The sequence below is a fragment of the Typopeltis vanoorti genome, chromosome 15 (assembly GCF_054136105.1).
Source record: "Typopeltis vanoorti isolate ZY-2024b chromosome 15, IOZ_Tvanoo_1.0, whole genome shotgun sequence".
Classification (NCBI taxonomy): Eukaryota; Metazoa; Arthropoda; class Arachnida; order Uropygi; family Thelyphonidae; genus Typopeltis; species Typopeltis vanoorti.
The window spans coordinates 91701367-91723600 of NC_143563.1; the positions used below are offsets into that span (position 1 = coordinate 91701367).

Here is a 22234-nt window from a genome sequence, read left to right on the forward strand (position 1 = left end):
GTAGATCAGGTTTAATGTCTGTAAGTGGTGGTGTATATCATTAATGTTTGTATAGATGCCATGAATGTTGGTGAAATGGATGCAGCAGAAGTGTGTTTTGTTTTTGGAAGAAATACTGCTGTTTTTTTGGTACATAATTTTTTAACAATTTTGTTGATATAGTTTTCATATTTCTTTATTATTTTTTATACAATTTTTTTTTACATTTGCAGTTAAAACACTAATATTTGTCTGTCTTTCATGGAAGGGTTGAGTCAGGAAACTAATTTTGCCAGCTGATGAGGAAGTCTCTAATAGATTCCTTACCAGTTCAGTCCTGAGACGTATCTGGTTTTTAGTCTGCAAAAGCTGCTTTACTGCTATCCTCAGAGTATGCAGGTACTGGCTCTTTAGTTCAATAACTGCCCACCTTTCTTCTGAATTGCCCACCTGCAATTCAGAAGAAAGGGGTGGGATAGAAACTGGAAACATTACTCTGGAGATGAAACATGGCAGTGGTCACTTCACACCTCCAAACGAGCAGAGTAGCAGTATTTCACCAAGTGATGAAAGGTATCTGCCACTTAGAGATCTGGTTGGCATTTCCACTAACTAGGGAAGATATGCTTTGGAGGCAGCAATACTCTTGCATTACTAGAGCCCTATTTGTGGAAACTGGCCATACCACTGTAAGGTGAGGTTTACTGGTAGGGGACTATATTTCTGTGATCACCAGCCCATAATGGTCCCAGTACTCCCTTGGGCTCCCAAGGACCTTTGCATATTTTAATGACATCAGATTTGAGAGCTGAGAAACTCCTTTCAGTATTCTTTACTCTTTCTCAGTTTTATAAGCCACGTGTCACATTTTTGGCAAGCTATTCTGAATTTTTGTGTAGAGGCCTAAGTGCTGTGAGGACATCATGTTGGAGGCTTAATGGAATGTATGTAGCACTCAGAAAGGATTAACATAGGTTTAATACTTCCTATATTTCATCCTAGTCACTAGGACATCTTCTGGGATTACAAAAACAACTAATGTAACATGAACACAAATAACCTACAATACTAAGCCCAACCACGTGGGTGACTAAAGTCCTATCTAGGTGGAGCACTCTCTAAGGGCGGTTGTAGGCGGCCTGGAATGTAAGGTGGGACCTCTGGTGATGAGGGTTTCCCAAACCTTAGGAAGCTTAATGCAACCGTATTTATTAAGATTTGGTTGATTTCTGAGAGCTGCTGCTGTTTCTAAGAATAGTCTCTCTTTCTTGAATTTGCTGTGGGGGAGCATGGTGGTTTTCTTCCAAGAGGTGGTTTTCTTCCTTGGCTGACTGACCATAGTTGTGTTTACATATGTAAGACTTGTGTTCCTCCAGGCAGATGGATGCCGATCTTCCTGTCTGTCCAAAAGTATACCAGCTTACAGGAACAGGGTACTTTGTAAACTCTAGGCAAGGCAGAGAGGAGGGAGCTGATCTTTAATAGAACGGATAAGGTTAGCAATTTTGCGGTGGGGCTTATATGCTGTGTGTAGGTTGTACTTTTTTAGAATCTTGGCTGTTTTTTTGGATGTGCCACGGATGTAGGGTATGGTGATGACATTTTTAAATTCTTGTTGACAAGAAGGCTGGGGAATGGGGGAGGAACTGATTATTTTTTTGATACTATGATCACTTTGATACTAGCGATGGCATTTTTAAACTCTTGTTGACGAGAAGGCCGGGGAATGGGGGAGGAACTGATTATTTTTTTGATACTATGATCGCTAGTATCAAAGCGATCATAGTATCAAAAGAATGATCTGTTCCTCCCCCATTTCCCGGCCTTCTCGTCAACAAGAGTTTAAAAATGCCATCACCATACCCTACATCCGAAAAAATAGCCGAGATTCTAAAAAAGTACAACCTACACACAGCATATAAGCCCCGCCGCAAACTTGCTACCCTTATTCGTTCTACTAAAGATCAGCATTCATCTGCCTGGAGGAACACAAATCTTACATATCTAAACACAACTATGGTCAGTCAGGCTTGGCTGACCATATCTTGGACACCACCCACAGGGTCTCTTGGAAGAAAACCACCATACTCCACCACAGCAAATTCAAGAAAGAGAGACTATTCTTAGAAGCAGCAGCAGCTCTCAGAAATCAACCAAATCTTAATAAATACAGTTGCATTAAGCTTCCTAAGATTTGGGAAACACTCATCACCAGAGATCCCACCTTACATTCCAGGCAGCCTACAACTGCCCTTAGAGGGCGCTCCACCTAGATAGGACTTTGGTGTTACCCACGTGATTTGGCTTAGTATTGTAGGTTATTTGTGTTCATGTTACATTAGTTTTTTTTGTAATCCCAGAAGATGTCCTAGTGACTAGGACGAAATATAGGAAGTATTAAACCTATGTTAATCCTTTCCGAGTGCTGTATACACTCCATTAAGCCTCCAACATGATATTCTGAATTTTATTTTTATTTTTTAATTATAATTTTCCAACTGTCATTCTAGTAATAGAGAATGATATCATGTCAGTTTTTGTTTTCTACCTACATTTTTTATTTTCAGGGTTTTTTTTGGAAAGCTGTGGTTATACTAGTTGCCCTTATTGCTGTCTTATATCAGCTAGAAGTGCCACAGAATAAATGGATTTCTTCAAAGTCCATCACCTTGAAGGCAAAACTTGAAGATGCTTTCAATTTTGTAACAGCAACTGATTATATGGACAAGGTAATTTAATTAGTAATAATTACTGCTTCATTAAATTATCTGTATTTTAAACATATTCTTTTATTATCCATACATACGATTATATTTGTTTGTTATCTGTTTTTATGATGAAACAGTATGAGAGAGAGAGAATACAGTTGCATAATTTTTGCGTTAAGTATCTGAAAAACTAGTGAAACTATTCACATTAGCCATTACTGAGGTATCTTCAGACTTTGTTATGACTTCAAAGTGACATGCATTGTCCTTGACTTAAGATATATGCGACATATGACTACTTATATTTAAAACGGCTATATCATTAACACATTCACTGAATATCATCTCATTCCTCTAATCTGTAGACCAGGGTGTTATTGCTGCTTTCAGGACATATTACTTAAGAAATGCTTTTGCTCAGGCTATTGTTGCCAATAAGGGTGAGAAAACGCTCAGATTTTCAGAAGAAATGTAATATCTTGCAGTGTACAAAGATGGAGTAGAGTAACAGTAGAATATATAAATGGTGTTTGGAAAAAGTTGCTGAAAATATATGCTCATGCATTCACAGGATTCAGTAATGACAAAGTCATACAAGAGGCTGGTGACAAGATAGTACTGCTAACTGAAAATTTGGAGGCTGACAATAAAGAGCTGTAAGTGGAAGCTGTGGAAAAAGACTGCAAATGAAGACCTCATGGATGTTCTTCTTTAACTTAATGAAACCATTTAGGTTTAATACTACCATCACTGCATTTTGCCATCAGCCTCTGTTATAAGCTAAATGTGGTGTAAATTATCTCAAGTCTTACATTGTCTTAAGTCTTTCATTACCACAACTATCCATCTTGTTGGGGGTTTTCCTGTGGATCTTTCCTTGTCAATTTTATTTCTAAGTACATGTTTGATTTATCTGGTCATCTACTCTCCAAACATGACCAAAAACCACTCAATTCTCTTGCTTATATCAATGATAGGATGTTGGGTCTCTGAAACAGGTTTCACAGTTCCTCATTATGTTTTTGTTCATACAGCCCAGTATTTTGATTGTAAGATTGCCCACAAATTTTTCTAAGTACTTTTCTTTCAAACGTGATAAGTTTTCTATCTCCCTTTGTTATTGACCATTTTTCACAACTATAGGTTAATATTGATCATAGATAACTTAAATAGTTTTTCTTTGGATTTTCTTCATAATATACTAGACTTAGGAGTCGTAAAATTGCAAAATATCTATGATTGGCCTTCTCAATTCTCTCCTCTATCTCTTGATGCATATCATTGTAGCTGTTAATGTTCACTCCTAGATAGTTCAAGTTATCCACTTGCTCAAAGATATAATTATCAACACCCAAGGTGGATCGATCTTCACAGGTTCTTGAAATGCACATATATTTAGTCTTTTCCTCATTTATGACAAGACCCATTCTTACTTGCCATGATTAAATTAGATCAAGGCATTGTGTATAACATCCTCACAATATCAGCTTATGTCTATAACAATGTCATTGTCATAAGCCAATAGTATATTGTTACCATTTATTTCCATTCTGCATTGTTTATTTAGGTCTCTAATGACATTTTCCAGTGTTAGATTGAACTGGGTTGGTGACAGAACATCTCCTTAGTATTATAATGTTATGTGATGCCTCCAAGGAGGCCAAAGATTCATTGAGGGAGGGGCAAGGGCACCCATTCTACAACTCTCAGTCTTCACCACTCATTCTATTCAAACTACAGCCAACTGCATCACCTATACCAACACCATCTATTGCTCACCACCACCACCACTAGTATTTTCATGGACAATCACAAACATCCATGCCCACATCAGGATTCGAACCTGTAGCCTTTAGGCTGGAGAGCAGATACACTAACCACTCGGCCAACCAGGCCCGCATAGTTTAGATTTTATTTTAGAACTTGACGAATGTTCCTGGAAAACCTATACCTTTATAGTCCACAAATATTAAATGTAATTCTCAAATTCATGTTTTTCTAGCAGTTGTTGAGAGTGAAAATATGATCTATCATTGACTTTCCCTTGCAGAAGCTACACTGATATTCTCCTATAATGTTTGAAGCATATACATTAATTCTTTTCCAGATCAGTGCAGACAGTATTTTCTGGCAAGTGTCCAAGAGAGAGAAATACCTCTATAGTTAATAGTTATCATAGGGACTCTTTTTTTAAAAATATGGCACAGTATTACTGTATTTCAGTCAACTGAAATTTCTTCTTTTTGCCACATCAGCTTGATGAGTTAATAAATCTCAGTCATTAAAGATGTTCCTCCAAATCTTAGAAGTTCTGATATAATTTATTTTCACTGGCTACTTTATTATTTTTAGCACTTTACTAATTTTCTCAACGTCAGTTAGAGTTGGCTTCTAAATTGTGGTTTCTTCAGTATTTTCTCCTAAACATTGTACCGCTGATGTAAGGTTTTCTTTCACCTGGCGGGAGTGATTTATTAACTTATTTATCAACTTATTTTAATATCTTATTTAGTAGTCCCTCAAAATATTGTCTGAATTCCTCAACAGTTTCTTTTCTTGGGTAATTAACTCTCCTCAGTATTCGAGTTTGTGGTTTATATTTTCTTTTAAGTGTCCTGCTGCATCTGAAGAACTTTGAGTTATTTGTATTATTTTCACTTCAATTAATTTTTTGTCAGCCAGCCTTTTTCTCTCCACAAAATATTTTACTAGTTAAATTTATATAGGACCCATAATTCTCACTATTTTTGGTGATTGGTCCTATAGCCATTTTAACCTCGGCTTATTACGTTTCTTTATAGCATCTTTACATACATTATTGAACCATTTGTTTTTCTTTCTGTTGGTTGTGAATGTAAGGATATCTTCTGCACTATGAGTAATAATATTTTTGATTTCAGTCCTTCTGTTTTATATATATTTCTCTCGGATATAGGATGGTTTGGATACTGTATTTCCTGCTTTATCTTTACTGCATATTGTTTTCATATCCCATACATCTGGATGTAAGGGGATCAAAGCTGTATAACTGAAAGAAAACCTCCATATAGCCTTTAAAGGAATGCAGCGAACTGACCAGGGCTTTCGACTTAATGTCCAATCCTCACCTTCTCGTGGTGCACCCTGTTAGATATCTACCAGAATACTGAATGAATGAGGAAGGGCTGGCAATTTGAGATTTAGCCAACCAAATTGTGTTGTTATTGGCTTAAACCACAAATAAAATGGTGGTACAACATGACAAAATTTCATGCTGGCTGGGACATTGCCTGATTAAACATGGCTGCTGTTGTTTTTGCCAGGGAACCAGGGTAAACAGTGAAAAATTAGCTACTGGAACAAATCCTGAACCATATCCCAACCCCCAACTCTGGTGATATTGGGGTTGAAGATCGGTACTATCAACATAAGAAGCCTGAATGGCAAAGAAATGGATCTGGCTGAGGAATTGGATAAGTACCAGAACAACATAATAGGGATGACTGAAAGGAGATATCAAGTAGAGTGATGTGGGCAAATATTAGAATGGGAAACTGGACAATGACACTTATTTGTTCCTATGGTTCCACAGAAGGAATTTTTTGAGGCTTTAGAGAAAGCATCTGACACAATGAAAAAAGGAAAAGTTGGTCTTTGTTGGGGATCTAAATAGCAGAGTAGGAAATGATTGTCAGACATACAGAAATGTTTTTGGAAAATTTGGAGAAGATTTGCATTGTTCTTTGGAAAAGAGCAATGCAAATAATAATGGCAAATACCTGTTGGATTTCTGCTCAGGATATGGACTGTTATCAACACAATGTTCCAACATAAAAATGTGCATAAATTCACATGGAGAGAAGAGGCAAGGTAAGAAAAGTCTTAAATATAATTGACTATCTTATTGTTGATAGTGATGTTTTCTCACTGGTGCAGGACACTATAGTGCACAGAGGATTTAAAATTGGATGTCTTGAGCAGGATAAAATTGAATTTTATACTGAAAAGAAGAACATATAAGAAAGTTTTAAAGCGAATAAAAGTTGAGCAGCTCTCATATGTGAACTGTAGACTAAAATACACAAAGATTATTGAAGAAAAAATGAAAGAGTTTGAGAACAGGAACCAAACCTTGGAGATTCAGTGGCAAGCCCTGAAGAAAACACTGATTGATTCAGCCAGAGAGGCATGTGGTGAGGTTGCCTGCAAGGATAGAAAAATCAGACCTCCATGGTGAACTCAGGAAGTTAAAGAGGCAGTAAAGGAAAAGAACTAACCATATCAAAAATTCTTGGCAAATAAGTCAGCTTGTGCTCTTAGAGAATACAGAGACAAATGTAAAAAACTAAAGAATGTGTAAAACTAGCTAAACAAGTAATGGGAAGACTTTAGCAAGAACATAAAAAATAATTATCAGGAAGGAATGTGGCAAATTATTCTGGAGGCTGTTGAAAAAGCTCAGAAATGAATGAAAGAGTGCTGTAAAATGAATTAGAGATGATAAAGGTGGAATGAAAACCGGAGGAAAAGATATCCTTGATGTATGGAGTAATTACTTCAAAAAATTTCTAAACGAAACAAGCATGACAGCACTGTGGTAAAAAAAACACTCAGTAGGCATGTAATTAGGAATACGTATCCATACTTGAAGTAGAAAAATCCATCAAAAGCATGAAATATGGAAAGACAGTGGGAGTAAATGATATTCAACCAGAAATGCTGAAGTATGTTGCTATAAAAATCTTGCAGTGGCTATACTGCATAGTTCAGATGGTCTGGACACAGATACAAATTCCAGATGATTGGAGTAGAGCTGGCATAGTACCCATATATAAAAAAGGAAATAAAAAATGTGAGAATTATAGAGGTATTTCCCTACTGAGTATTCCTGGTAAGATTTATGCAAGTATACTTGAGAAACTGTTGAGATGGATTGTGTACAGGAAGCTAGGTGATGAACAAGCTGGATTCAGACCAAATAGAAACTTGTAGACCTGCAAGAGGCAATTGACGAGATGCCAAGAGAAAAGGCCTGTTTGACTGAGTGGTTAGCTTATCCGCTCTCCAGCCAAAAGGCTGCGGGTTCGAATCCTGCTGTGGGCATGGATGTTTGTGATTGTCTATGAAAGTACTAGTGGTGGTAGATGGCGTTGGTGTTAGATGATGAAGTAGTGAGTAGTGATGAAGTTGGTGGAGTAGTGAGACGAAGAGTTGTAGAGTAGATGCCCTACCTCGATGAGTCTTTGGATTCCCTGGAGGTGTGATGTAATAATAATGATGTAAAAGCCATTCAGCATGCTACAGTTATATGGTGTCACTGGAGCATTATATCAAGAAATACTTAGTCTTTATTTGAGTTGTAAGTCAGCAGTTAGAATTGAAGGAAGTAAAGGATGATGGTTTAATATTAAATCTGGTGTCAGACGAGGATTACATTATTCTCTGTGTTATTCATTATCTATATGGATCACATTATGAAGGAAAGTGGTATTAAACCTGATATCAAAACTGGAGATGTTAATCTCAGCTCTTTGTTTTATGCAGATGATGTTATACTTTTAAATAAATCCACTACAAGTCTGCAAGATTCTCTGACTAAATTGAATAACTGTTGTAATAAATTTGGTATGAAAATCAGAAATAACAAGGCAAAGACAATGAAAACAGGCAGAAACATTGAAAATATCAACTGCATCTTGAATGGAGAACCTATAGAACAAGTAAAACATTTCAACTACTTATGCACAATTTTTAGTGAAGATGATAAATTAAATATATAAATAGACAGCAGAATCAACAAAGCTGGTATGGTAGGAAGTCAACTGAATAAATTTATATGGAATAAGAAAGAAATTAGGCAAAACACTAAATTAGCTATATACAAGGTAGTGTTTAAACCAATTTTAATTTATGGATCTGAGAGCTGGGTAGAAATAAAACACTTGACCAAAGATTAGAACAACTCTGTCTATTCTACTCAATCCACCAACTTCAATGAACCGCAACTACACCACCGCCACTAGTATTTTCACAATCACAAATATCCATGCCCATGCTTTGATTCTAACCCTCAACCTTTTGGCTGTAGAACAGATATGCTAACCACCTAGCCAACCAGGTGGCAAGCCCTAAAGAAAACACTGATTGATTTATCCAGAGAGGCATGTGGTGAGGTTGTCTGCAAGGAGAGAAAAATCAGAACTTCATGGTGGACACAGGAAGTTAAAGAGACAGGGAAGAGAAAGAAGAAAGCATATCAAAAGTTCCTTGTGAATAAGTCAGCTTCTGCTCTTAGAGAATACAGAGACACATGTAAGAAAGCTAAACACTCCAAAACTAGCTCAACAAATGTCATGTTCTTTGGCAAGAACTTAGAAAATAAATATCAGGAAGGTAGCAAGATATTCTGGAGGATGTTGAAAAGCTCAGAAATGATATTAGGAAAGAACTTGATATTTTCTAGCATCCAGGAATGTATTAGCAGAACTAATCTCAGGTGGTATGGTCACGTAAACAGAATGGCAGAGGAAAAATTAGCAAAACAAGTGTTCTCTGCCAGGTTGACAGTTAAAAGACCCAGAGAAAGACCAAGATATAGGTCGATTGATATAGTAAAAAGTGCCTTAGAAGACCGAATTATAAGATCTGATAAAGTTGAATTCTTGAGAGATAACAAGATTGATTTGGAGGAAAATTGTTGATTGGACGTTAGTAATGATGTAAGTTCTTCATGTATTACTATGATACTATTCTGTACACCCCTTGAGAGTATATGTCAGGAATTTGATGATGTTGATAAGATATGGAAGCACAAAATGTTTCAGCGTTATTATTATTAGACCTCCAGAGAGTCTAGGACTCATCGAGGGAGGCCATACATCACTTACACTAGCTCTCATACCTTAAAGTCTTTCATGTTAGATGCACTAACTAATTCAACAGGCAAATTGTTCCCTCGCTCATGACTCTATGAGAACAAAATCTAGCTTTTACCCTTTCTTAACTGCACACACTTATTGGATGCCTCTTGCCCTCTCCCCACCTTCTATACAATGAAATATTTTATCATATAATATCCTATAATTTCCTTTCAAAAGTTTATAGATTTATTATATTACCCCTTCTTCCTTCTATCTATATGTCTGTAGTCTGCATACACTCAATCTATCCTCATATTCTACATTCCATGATCCTGATATCACCTTTAGAATTCTTCTTTGCAGACTTTCCACAGCTTCATCCCTTTGGAACTAAGGAGACCAAATCTGCAGTTGTATCAAAGCCTTGTAAAGAAGCAAAATGATCTCTATGTTGTTACATTTCAATGTTTGTTTCAACATAGCAGTTATCTTCTGAGTTGTTTGCAATTTTTGTTATGTGACCTTTGAGCTTGAACTATCTATCCACCATAACTCCAAGATCTCTAGCCTCATCAAGCATATTCCAGGCATAATCCCACCCATATAATATCCTGCTGGTTATTGCATCATGCCAAAGTGCATAACTTTACACTTACTAACATTGAGTTGACAGGCATTATCATTTGGCAAACTTCCATCCTTTTCAAATCACCTTATAAATGCTATATATCAGTAGCATCTCTGATTGCCCTGCCTATCTTTGCATCATCAGCAAATAACTAAAGATCTCCTGTCTGCCCCTCTCCAATATCATTAATGTATAGATCAAACAATAAAAATCTTAGGACTGATCCTTGAGGTGCACCACTGTCACCTTAAATCTGGCTAATTTACATCTCCCATACACCACATTATGATACCTGTCCATCAGTCACCCATTTATCCAAGCCAATAGCTTATATTCCAATCCCCTATTCTCTAGTTTATGCAACAACCCTACCACATGTAACTGGTAAATTTACCAGTTACGTGTGGCATCCTATCAAATGCCTTAGCAAAGTTCAACAGTATCATAGTGTATCCATTCCCTTTATCCAACTGAGCTGTAACATTATTATAAAATATGAACAAATTGCTCATGACCTCCCTTTAGTAAACTCATGCTGTTCCTTGCAAAATATATTTTGATTGCCCACTCATTTCTGTATGCGAGTTGACCAACTTCCTGAAAAGCGTTACAATTACTCCAGGGATGCCAATAGTTAGACACATCAGTGTCTTTGCACCACTCTTCTGCATTGGAATTATCATACATTCTTTCCATTCCTGTGGGATCTTTCCTTAGCTAAGACTCGCATTTTACAACCATGTCAAGGGCCTAGCCAATTTGGATGAACATTCCTTTATCACATGTGCTGATATTCCATCTAACCCAATTGCAAAATTCTTATCCAGGTTATACAATAGCTCTAGAAGCTCCTTCTCATGCACATTTCTCTCTCACTCTCTTCATTCAGTGTAATAGTTGAAGGTTGAAGTGAGTACTCATTATTTGAACCACCTCATCTGCTTTTGATACTAAGATACCATCAGCATTCAGTAAAGTTGCTCCTCCACAGTCATGCTTTTTTTCACTTACAGCATAATGATAAAATTCTTTTGGGTTGCCTTGCCTGCGCAGCCAATTTTTTTAACTCTGTTTAGCTTTCTATACAATACTAAACACTTTTTAGGCCTCAGCTTTATACATTTCAAACTTCTCTCAGTCTTATTCTCACAACATTCCTTCCATCTCATCTTCTTCTTGGATCTCTTGTTTAAGAGATTGCATATTCATTTCACTTTCATTCTAATTGTTCTTCGAGTTCTAGGAACATGTTCAGATACTGCATCAATTTTAAGCATATTTTCAAAGTTTCCCATGATATCTTTCACACTCAACAACTGATACCATGGAACCAAAGATAGTATTCACCTGAGTTGGTCATAATTTTCAAATGTGTAATTCATCATATAACCTGTCCTGATTGGAACATTCAAATAGTTAGCTGCTTTTCAGGTCAGTAGGACATAATTATTGCCACAACTGATTGCAAAATAGTCACATCCTTATCTGAGACTCCTTCTGATTCTATGATCAAATCTTAACACTCTTTGTCCTAAAGTTTCTTCTTTCACAGTGCTGCTTGAGAAAGAGTCACACAACAACTCAGTAAATTCTCCTTCATTCTTATCATGAATTTTCTCTGGTACCCAATCAATATTTGGATAATTTAGAAAAGTGAAAATAAAAAGTAGGGAACCAAGAAGAAGCTGAACTCTGAAAAAAAAACTTCACACTAAAAAAATTGGTACAATCATTTGCCTCTGTTAATAAAGCTGTTGTTATAGGAAATCCTATAATATTGTTATAGGATTAATTTCTATATTAATCAGAATGATTAATGAATGAATGCCTCTCCCATTGCAGGAGGTGGTCTACTTCTCCAGTGGTGACCTATTCCATCCTGGGAGAATGTATACATATTTGTCTGAATGATGGTATGAAGGTGAAAGACAATCACAAACATCCATTCCCTAGGCGGGATTCGAATCTGCAGCCTCTTGGCTGGAGAATGGATACATTAACCACTCAACCAACCAGGCTAGCAGACGATTAATATAGGAAATATATTAATCATCCTGACTACTCTGCTCAATTTCTCCCCAACACAAAGAGATTTAGCAGAGTAGTCAGGATGATGCAAGCTACAATTACTTGTTATAGAAAAATGCATGCAGAAAAGAAAGGGTAGTGCATACTGACTTGTATGTAATGTACAAATTTTTAAAGAAGCCCGCTTCTGTTATCACCTCATCTCCTAAAGATGAATGTAGACCTCCTTCAAGTTTTTTATATGGTGAACTATCCTCGAATACTTCATTGCAATTCTTGAATTTGAAGAATTTGTTCTTGATGACCCTAGCCCCTTTTGCCTCCTATAATGAATCATCCAAATAAAGCAGCAGTTTTGAAGAATTCTAGCTTCATGTGTTCCAGTTGATTATTTTACTGCAAATGCATAGACTCACAGTACAGTTCTATATACAATAATTTTGTTATAATTTGTACATTATATTATTTCACTATAAACAAAGAGTAAAATCAGTTAAAAAAATAACAACACAGATCTACTCATTTTATCATTCAGGCATGTTAATTATTAATGTATTAATTATTCTTATGATTATAATGATTTCCACCTCCATGACATTTTCGACTTATGACAATATTGTTGGAATGGGACCCTGTCTTAAGTCGAGGACTAATCGTGTTAACATACTATATGTAGAGTACCATATATGGGTGAGGGGATTTAGAACACTGCCTGCATCAACACATTTTTCATTATCCACCTTCTTTTACATTCAACATTTGATGTATAGTGTGGTGGGGACTTTCATAGTCTTATTTTGCATAGTTTAAAGGAATGTTTTCTGTAATGTAAATACATAAATCATTTTATACACCAAAAAAAATTAAAATAATGTTTAATTATATGAAGAGCCAAAGGCTTCAATTTGGCGACATATAAACTTATTTAAGATAAGGGATATTACATCCCATATTGTTTCATAGCCGAATAAGAAACTCAAAGAGTTTCATGCCGAATATAGTATGGGATGTAATAGCCCTTATCTTAAATAAATTAAAATAATGCTTTGCATTCATGCACAATTTGAAATTCTAATGAAAATTTTACATTTTTGTAAAAATGCATTTTACAAAATGCATTTTTTTAAAATTTACCAGTTACTTGCATGCATGTGTGCAAGTAACTGGTAAAGTAAATACGCGCACACATGCGCGCGTGTGTGCATGTATTTTTATCATACTATACAGTTAACTTTAAAAGTGTTGTATTTTTATGGCAATTTTTTCTCACACATTAGATGCAAATTTTTGTTACAGATTTAATTTTATTTATGGTAGTTACAAATAAAATTGTATTAATTTTAATTTATGGGACAAAAAGTTGTCACATTGATTACCACTTATCAGTAGGCAAGCATACAATCTTTCTGCATATTTTTATATATTTCTTGATACCTGTTCTTTATTTGTACAAATCTTTGTTTATAGGCATGTTTCAGGGAAAGAGAAACAACCAGTACATAATTCATGACTAATCTCTCTGTGTGTGTGTGTGTGTGTGTGTGTGTGTGTGTGTGTGTGTGTGTGTGTGTGTGTGTGTGTGTGTGTGTGTGTGCGCGCGCGCGCGTGCATTTTCTTGAATCTGAAGAATTTGTTCTTGGATGACCTAGTGCCTCCTATAATGAATCATCCAAATAAAGCATCAGTTTTGAAGAATTACTCTAGCTTCATATATTCCAGTTGATTATTTTATTTTGTTTTACTGTAAAAAAAAAATAGCTCATGGTACTCATTCTTTTCTAGCAGGAAAAATTGAAAATTAAAACAATATGAAAAGAAAACAAAAAAAATTATATTTTAAAATAAAAGAAACTGATATTATTATTTCATAGTTTGATAATGTTTTTGGACACACAGTTTATTAAGCATAAATTTATTGTACTAGTATATAAAAATAAGTAAAATCTATATGCTAATTTCTATAAAAACTCCAATTGTTTTTTTTTTTTTAAGTTTTCATCCAGCACAATATGCAGACTTGGAAAAGAAGTCATTGACTGTAGAATGGCTAATGACGTTTCCTAAGCAGCCATGAATTGACATACATATGTATGAAGCTATATGCTACATACATAGAAGCATATCAGCAATGGACATGGCTGTTTCTAAACGTCTGTAGACAATCAAATCAAATAGTTAATAGTTCAGTATCCAACACGTTTTTGCACTCTTTCAATTCTCTGATAATTTTTGGCGACATGCTATACATGACAATTTATCAATAAATGTTTTATATACCTGCCATGGATTTTACAGTATCCCCAAGTGATAGTTCTAATCAGAAATTAGCACAGTGCCATAAAATTTGTGAAGGGAATTTTTCTTTCATTGGTTTGGTAACTCCATTTTTACAAATCAGTGAGATTTTAAATAGTTTTCCATCATACCATACAACTGAAGACAATTAAGGAAAGAATCATATATCCCTTTTGCAGTAACAATTTCCAGTTCAATCAAGTCCAAAGGAGTGCTTAAGGGCCAAAGCTGTATAACTGAGAGGAGACTTCCACATAGCCTTTAAAGAAATGCGGAGAACCGACCTGGGCTTCTGACCTAATGTCCATTCCTCACCTTCTCGTGATGCACCCTGTTGGGTATCTACTTGGATACTGAACGAATGAGGATGGGCTGGCAATTTGGGATTTAGCCGACTAAATTGTATTCCTATTGGTTAAACCAAAATACAAAATGATGGTACAACATGACAAAATTTCATGCCGCATGGTTCGTCGACCAGTTAAACAAGGCCCCCATTGTTTTTGCCAGGGAACCAAGGCAAACAGCGAAAAGTCAGCTACTGGAACAAATCTGAAAATAAACCCCAACTCAACATCACCAGAGTTAAAGATCAGTACTATCAACATAAGAAGCCTGAATGGCAAAGAAATGGAGCTAGCTGTGGAATTAGATAAGTACCAGATCGACATAATAGGGGTGACTGAAACAAAAAAAGACAAAAACTGGTGAGATCTTTCTGAGCAATAAATACAAAATGTTATATTCAGGCAATGACAATCAAGGAAAAGAAGGAGTAGCCATAGTATTCAACACAAAATATGAGGCTGATCCTCTTGAATGGCAGCCAGTGTCAAGTAGAGTGATTTGGGCAAATATCAGAATGGGGAACTGGACAATGCGATTTATTTGTGCCTATGGTCCCACAGAAGGTTCTACTAAGGTAGAAGTGAAGGAATTTTTTGAGGCTCTAGAGAAAACTACTGACACAATGAAAAAATTTGAAAAAAAAAGGAAAAGTGGGTCCTTGTTGGGGATCTAAATAGCAGAGTTGGAAGTGATTGTTAGACATACAAAAATGTTTTGGGAAAATTTGGAGAAAAGGGCAAAGCTAATAATAATGGCAAATACCTGTTGGATTTCTGCTCAGGACATGGAGTGGTTATTACTAACACCATGTTCCAACATAAAAATCTGCACAAATTCACATGGAGAGAAGAGGCAAGGAATAAGAAAAGTCTCATTGACTATGTTATTGTTGATAGTGATGTTTTCTCCCTGGTGCAGGACACCAGAGTGTACAGAGGATTTGAAATTGGAAGTGATCACTATTTAGTCTTGAGCAGGATAAAATTGAATTTCATATTGAAAAGAATGACATGTAAGTGAATAAAAGTTGAGCAGCTCTCAGATGTGAACTGTAGACTGAAATACACAAAGATTATTGAAGGAAAAATGAAAGAGTTTGAGAACAGGAACTGAATCTTGGAGATTCAGTGGCAAGCCTTGAAGAAAACCCTGATTGATTCAGCTAGAGAGGCATGTGGTGAAGTTGTCTGCAAGGATAGAAAAATTAGAACTCCATGGTGGACACAGGAAGTTAAAGAGGCAGTGAAGGAAAAGAAGAAAGCATATCAAAAGTTCCTGGCAAATAAGTCAGCTTGTGCTCTTAGAGAATACAGAGACAAATGTAAGAAAGCTAACCAGTGTGTAAAACTAGCTAAATAAAGTCATGGGAGGACTTTGGCAAGAACAAAGAAAATAAATATATAAATAAATAGTAAAAGGAGTTAGAGATGATAAAAGTGAAATGAAAACGGGAGAAAAAGATATCCTTGAAGTATGGAGTAATTACTTTGAAAATTTGCTAAATGAAACGAGCAGTGATGACAGCACAGTGATAAAAAAAAAAAAACACTGACTAGGCTTGCAGTCAGGAACACATATCCATACTTGAAGTAGAAAAAGCCATCAAAGGCTTGAAATGTGGAAAGGCATCAGGAGTAGATGATATTCAACTAGAAATGCTGAAGTATGGTGGTATAAAAGTCCTGCAGTGGCTGCACTGCATAGTTCAGAATGCCTGGACAGAGGGACGAATTCCCAATGATTGGAGTAGAGCTCTCATAGTACCTATATATAAAAAAGGGAAATAAAACTGAATGTGAGAACTACAGAGGTATATCCCTATTGAGTGTTCCTGGTAAGATATATGCAAGTATACTTGAGAAACGGTTGAGAAGAATTGTGGAAGAAAAGCTTGGTGAAGAACAAGCTGGATTCAGGTCAAATAGAGGCTGTCAGGATCAGATCTTTACTTTACGACAAATAATGGAGAAATCATGGGGATATAACAAAGATCTGTATTTAAGTTTTGTCGATTTGGAAAAGGCATATGACAAGGTGCCAAGAGAGAAGCTATTCAATACGCTACAGTTATATGGTGTCAATGGGGCATTATATCAAGCAATACTTAGTCTTTATTTGAGTTGTAAGTCAGCAGTTAGAATTGAAGGAAGTACAGGGAGATGGTTTAATGTTAAATCTAGTGTGAGACAAGGATGTACATTATCCTCTCTGTTATTCATTTTCTATATGGATCACATTATGAAGGAAAGTGGTATTAAACATGATATCAAAATTGGAGATGTTAATGACAGCTCTTTGCTTTATGCGAACGATGTTATACTTCTAAATAAATCTGCTACAATTCTGCAAGATTCTCTGACTAAATTGAATAACTGTTGTAATAGATATGGTATGAAGGTCAGCAATAAAAAGACAAAGACAATGAAAATAGGCAGAATTATTGAAAATGTCAACTGTGTTGTGAATGGAGAACCTGTGGAACAAGTAAAACATTTTAGCTACTTAGGCACGATTTTTAGTGAAGATGGTAAATTAAATATGGAAATAGACAACAGAATCAACAAAGCTGGTATGGTAGGAAGTCAATTGAATAAATTCATATGGAATAAGAGAGAAATTAGTCGGAACACTAAATTAGCTGTATACAAGACAGTGTTCAAACCAGTTTTAACTTATGGATCTGAGAGCTAGGTGAGAAGTAAAACACTTGACCAAAGACTAGAGACCGCAGATATGAGAGTTCTGAGAAAGATTAGAGGCATGAATAGATGGCATCAATGGCAATATCATATTAAAAACGAGAATGTTAGGAAAGAACTTGATATTGTCAGCATCCAGGAATGCATTAGCAGAGCTAATCTCAGGTGGTATGATCACTTAAACAGAATGGGCGAGGAAAGATTAGCAAAACAAGTGTTCTCTGCCAAGTTGGCAGGAAAACGACCCAGAGGAAGACCAAGATATAGGTGGATTGATACGGTACAAAGTGCATTAGACGATAGAAATATAAGATCTGGTAATGTTGGAGTCTTGACAAGTAACAGACTGATTTGGAGGAAAATTGTAGATAGGAAGTTAGTAATGATGTAAATTTTTCATGTAGTACTATCATATCCTGTACATCCCCTTGAGGGTACATGGCAGGAATTTGCTGATGATGATGATGAAGTCGAAAAACAAATTTACAGCTGAGTTCAATTTACTATCCAGTATACAAATACAGTGGTACCTTGGATTGCGAGTAACTTGGTCTGCGAGTATTTTGCAAGATGAACAAAAATTTTTAATAAACTTTAACTTGATAAACGAACGAGGTCTTGCAATACGAGTATTACCTATATGCTTTGTCTGCCGAGCTTGTGATCACAAACCGCTTGGGATTGTGGGTAATCGTCTCGCATGCTCGGTCTCAGTTGGCATACCTCATTCGTATAGTCAACATTCGTGCTAGCATTGTGACTACGTGTGTGTGCGTAAAGCATTTTTTTATTGTGTCCAAATGTAGTGACTGTTCTTTATTAACTGTACTACGACAATGGCCCAAATGAAGAAAAGGAAGGCGGTAAGAAGAAGGAGATGATTACGGTGGAAGTTAAGAAGGAAATCATCGGGAAGCACTAACAGGGTATGCAAGTGGCCACCATTGCAAGATTTTATAAGAAGTCTACGTCAACGATTTGCACAGTATTAAAAAAGAAAGAAGAACTAAGGGGCTAGATGTAACAAAAGGAGTCACGAGCGTATCAAAGCAATGGCCACATATTCTGGAAGATGTAGAAAAGTTGCTTTTGGTGTGGATAAACGAAAAGCAACTAGCAGGTGATACTGTGACCGAGAACTTGATCTGCGAGAAGGCAAAGGCCTTGTATGTCTGCAGAAAATGAAGAAGGCTTCAAGGCGAACAGGGAATGGTTTGATAACTTTAAGAGGAGAAGTTGCATCCATTGTGTTGTGAGGCACGGAGAGGCTGCAAGTTTGGATGCAAAGGTAGCTGAGGCGTTTGTTGCCGAGTTCCAGAAGCTCATGGTTTCTGAGTGTTACCTGCTGCAGCAAGTTTTTAATTGTGATAAGACGGGGCTTTTGGAAAAAGATGCCAAAGAGGACCTACATTACAGCAGAAGAGAATACAATGCTCGGCCACAAGCCCATGAAAGACCATCTCACCCTCTTGCTGTGTGCTAATGGAAGTGGTGATTTAAAAGTCAAGCACCTACTCGTGTATCATTCTGAGAATCCATGAGCCTTCAAGAAATGCAAGGTGCAGAAGAGCCAGTTAAACGCTATGTGGAGGTCCAACAGCAATGCTTGGGTCACTCGTATCTTGTTCGTTGAGTGGATTAATGAGGTCTTCGGTCCTACAGTGAAGAAATACCTTTTAGAAAAAAAATTGCTACTCAAAGTCTTGCTGGTTATGGATGATGCTCCTGCTCATCCTCCAGGCCTTGAGGATGACTTACTGGAAGAATTCAAGTTCATTAAGGTCAAGTTCCTTCCTCCCAACACTGCTCCATTACTCCAGCCCATGGATCAGCAGGTCATTTTGAACTTTAAAAAGCTTTACACAAGGCACTATTTCAGCGATGCTTCGAGGTGACCAAAGGAACTAACCTTACCCTTCGAGAGTTTTGGATAAATCATTTCCACATTGTAAACTGCGTCAAGATCATCGATAAAGCCTGGGATGGGGGGTCATCAAGAGAACCCTTAATTCTGCTTGGAGAAAACTATGGTCTGATAGCATCGAGGGGTTTGCTCATGAACAGGAGCTGCCAGTTGTTGATGAAATTGTGTCCTTGGGGAAGACCATTGGACTGGAGGTGAATGAGGACAACATTTAAGAGCTGGTGGAGGAACATGGCCAGGAGTTTACCACCGACGAACTGATGGATCTGCATCGTGAGCAACAGCAAGAGGTTATGGAGGAGATCTCGTCTGAGGAGGAGGAGAAAAAGATGGAGACATCCCTCTCTTCAAATGAGATTAGGGAGGTGTGTAAATGTGGGAAACAGTGCAAAATTTTGTAGAAAAGCACCACCCGAGTAAGGCTGTGGCAGTGCGAGCGATGAATCTGTTTAACGACAATGCAATGTCATATTTCCGTGAAATCCTCAAAAAGAGGCAAAAGCAAGTGCCATTGGATAGGTTTCTTGTTAAAGTCACACAAAAAGAAAAAGAGTCAACAGATAGCAGTGATTCCATTAGTGACAATGAAAGTCTTCCTACCCAATACAATTACTGTAATATGTAATTGTAATGTAATTAATAAATTCAATTACTTTATGTATGTTACATTTAAATAATAAAAATATAAAATGGTATGAAATGTATTTTGTATTAATCATTTTTATATGAATATTTTTGAGTTTTGGAATGAATCATCTGAGTTTCTGTTATTTTTTATGGGGAAATTCGCTTTTATATATGAGTGCTTTGGATTACAAGTACATTTCCGGATCGAATTATTCTCACAAACCAAGGTACCATTGTAGTTTGAATATACATATTTAAATTGGATTTGTTACTTAGCATGGTCAGTTTATCAATCAATCAATGAAAATTTATTTTCGACATAATGATTTTTATTGTCCAATTTTTTTTCTCTTTTCACGACTAATGTGGTTCAGGATGTTAATGTAGGCATTAGTTTGAATGAAGAATATGACTCGCATCAATCCCATTTAATTCTCATATGTTTATCTCTGATTCAAAATGATGAAAGGACTGATTTTCTATGGCCATCTTATTTATATATGGTGCAAAAAAATTTTTTTTCTGTTATTAATTTTTCACAAGATAAACTTTTTAAACACATTTTCAAAGGACTTTCTCAGTTTCATAGCAGTTTTATGCCTTATTGTTTTCTTATGATAGAAAATTTTCTTTCTTAAACACAGTAGCTGTTGTCTATATCTGGCCAAAATTGGTAATTTCATTGTCTGCCCATTCCTTAGCACTCTTCATGCCCATCATCTTTTCTGCTCCAAGGATTTATTTGTTTACGTAATACATATCCCAGTCACTTATGTCAATAATTTAGCCAGTTACACTTTGCAATGAAGTCTTTTTTTAAATCAAAATTCCAGCAGCTTGGACAATCATTTATGTTAGTCATTCCTTGTTCCTGGATGTGGATACCATTGGGAACAAAAACAGTCAAGAACAATGTCTGTGTAGTTAATTCTTCACATGCTTTTAATTTCTTAACTGTGGAAGAACAGAAGAAACTAGTAATTCTTTTCATCTTTTGCTCAACAGTTCAAGATAACTTGTGTATTCTTAGATAAACAGAGCAGCTGCAAAATGCAGATAAAACTAGTAAAAGTCTGTCGTAGCAAATTATAGACAGTTATATCTCAGGAGTGGTGGTAAAAGTACTGAAATAGTTGGTTAAAAAGAAAATTCAGGAATGATGGAAAGAATGTGATACTCTGAGGGTCAGCATGGCTTTGTTGAAGGGTCAGTCATGCCTTAGTAATCTGTTGACTTTTTATAATAGAGTGACAGCTGAGTTGGATAAAGGAAATGGCTTCACTATGATACAGCTGGATTTTGCAAAGGTATTGGACAGAATACCACATGGAACTCTGTTTCACAAACTGCAACAAATGGAGAAAGATATGAAACTGGTGATATGGATAAAAGGGTGGCTTATGGACAGATACCAAAAAGTAATATATGGAGGAGCAGAATCTAGGAAAAGGCAGGTGACTAGTGGCATGCCACAGGGCTCTGTGCTTGGACCACTGCTGTTTAATTTGTACACAAATGATGTAGGAAATAATTTGAAAGGAGATATTCAGTTGTTTGCTGGTGATGCAAAGTAGGGTAGGATAATAGTTAATTAAGGTGATGATTTAAATAGGCTGAAGTATGGGAAAAACAACGGATGTCAATTTAATATTGAATGGTATAAAGTTATGCATTTTGAGATACAAAGATTACAAGCTCTGTATCACATTGAGGAACTGTACTCCAGGAAATTGATTAAGCTAGGGATCAGGTTGAGTAGTAGATAGAGAGCCGAACTTTAAGGGCATGTTGCTATAGTTGTCAGGGTAACTCACAGGATTACTTGGTTATTGAAGAATACACTAACAGAGATGAAGGAATTATCATTCCTCTTTATAAAGCCTTGATACGACTACATCTGGATTACTGTGCTCAGGTATGGTCACCTGAGTTTCTTGGGATGAGGAAGTGATGGAGAGGATCCAGAGGCAAGTGATCAAGATGGTGAGTGGTCTGTGGAGTGCTCCCTATGAGGATAGATTGAGGGCTTGTTGAGTGATTAATAGGCAAAAAGGGAGGTTATGATCAAAACATTTAAGTTACTTAAAAGGATTTTATAGGATTAATGCTTGTGAAATGTTTCATCACTTGGCTAGAGGGCATAGAACAAGAGGTCATCC

General features: G+C 36.3%; 1 protein-coding gene across 1 annotated transcript in view; it reads left to right on the forward strand.

The window, feature by feature from the left end:
* Positions 1 to 22234, forward strand: part of LOC150098971 (uncharacterized) — a 115792-nt gene that overhangs the window by 8629 nt on the left and 84929 nt on the right. Inside the window, exon 2 of the mRNA XM_090405710.1 lies at positions 2547 to 2708. Coding sequence (XP_090261836.1) covers positions 2547 to 2708 — 162 coding nt within the window. The remainder of the gene's footprint in view (positions 1 to 2546; positions 2709 to 22234) is intronic.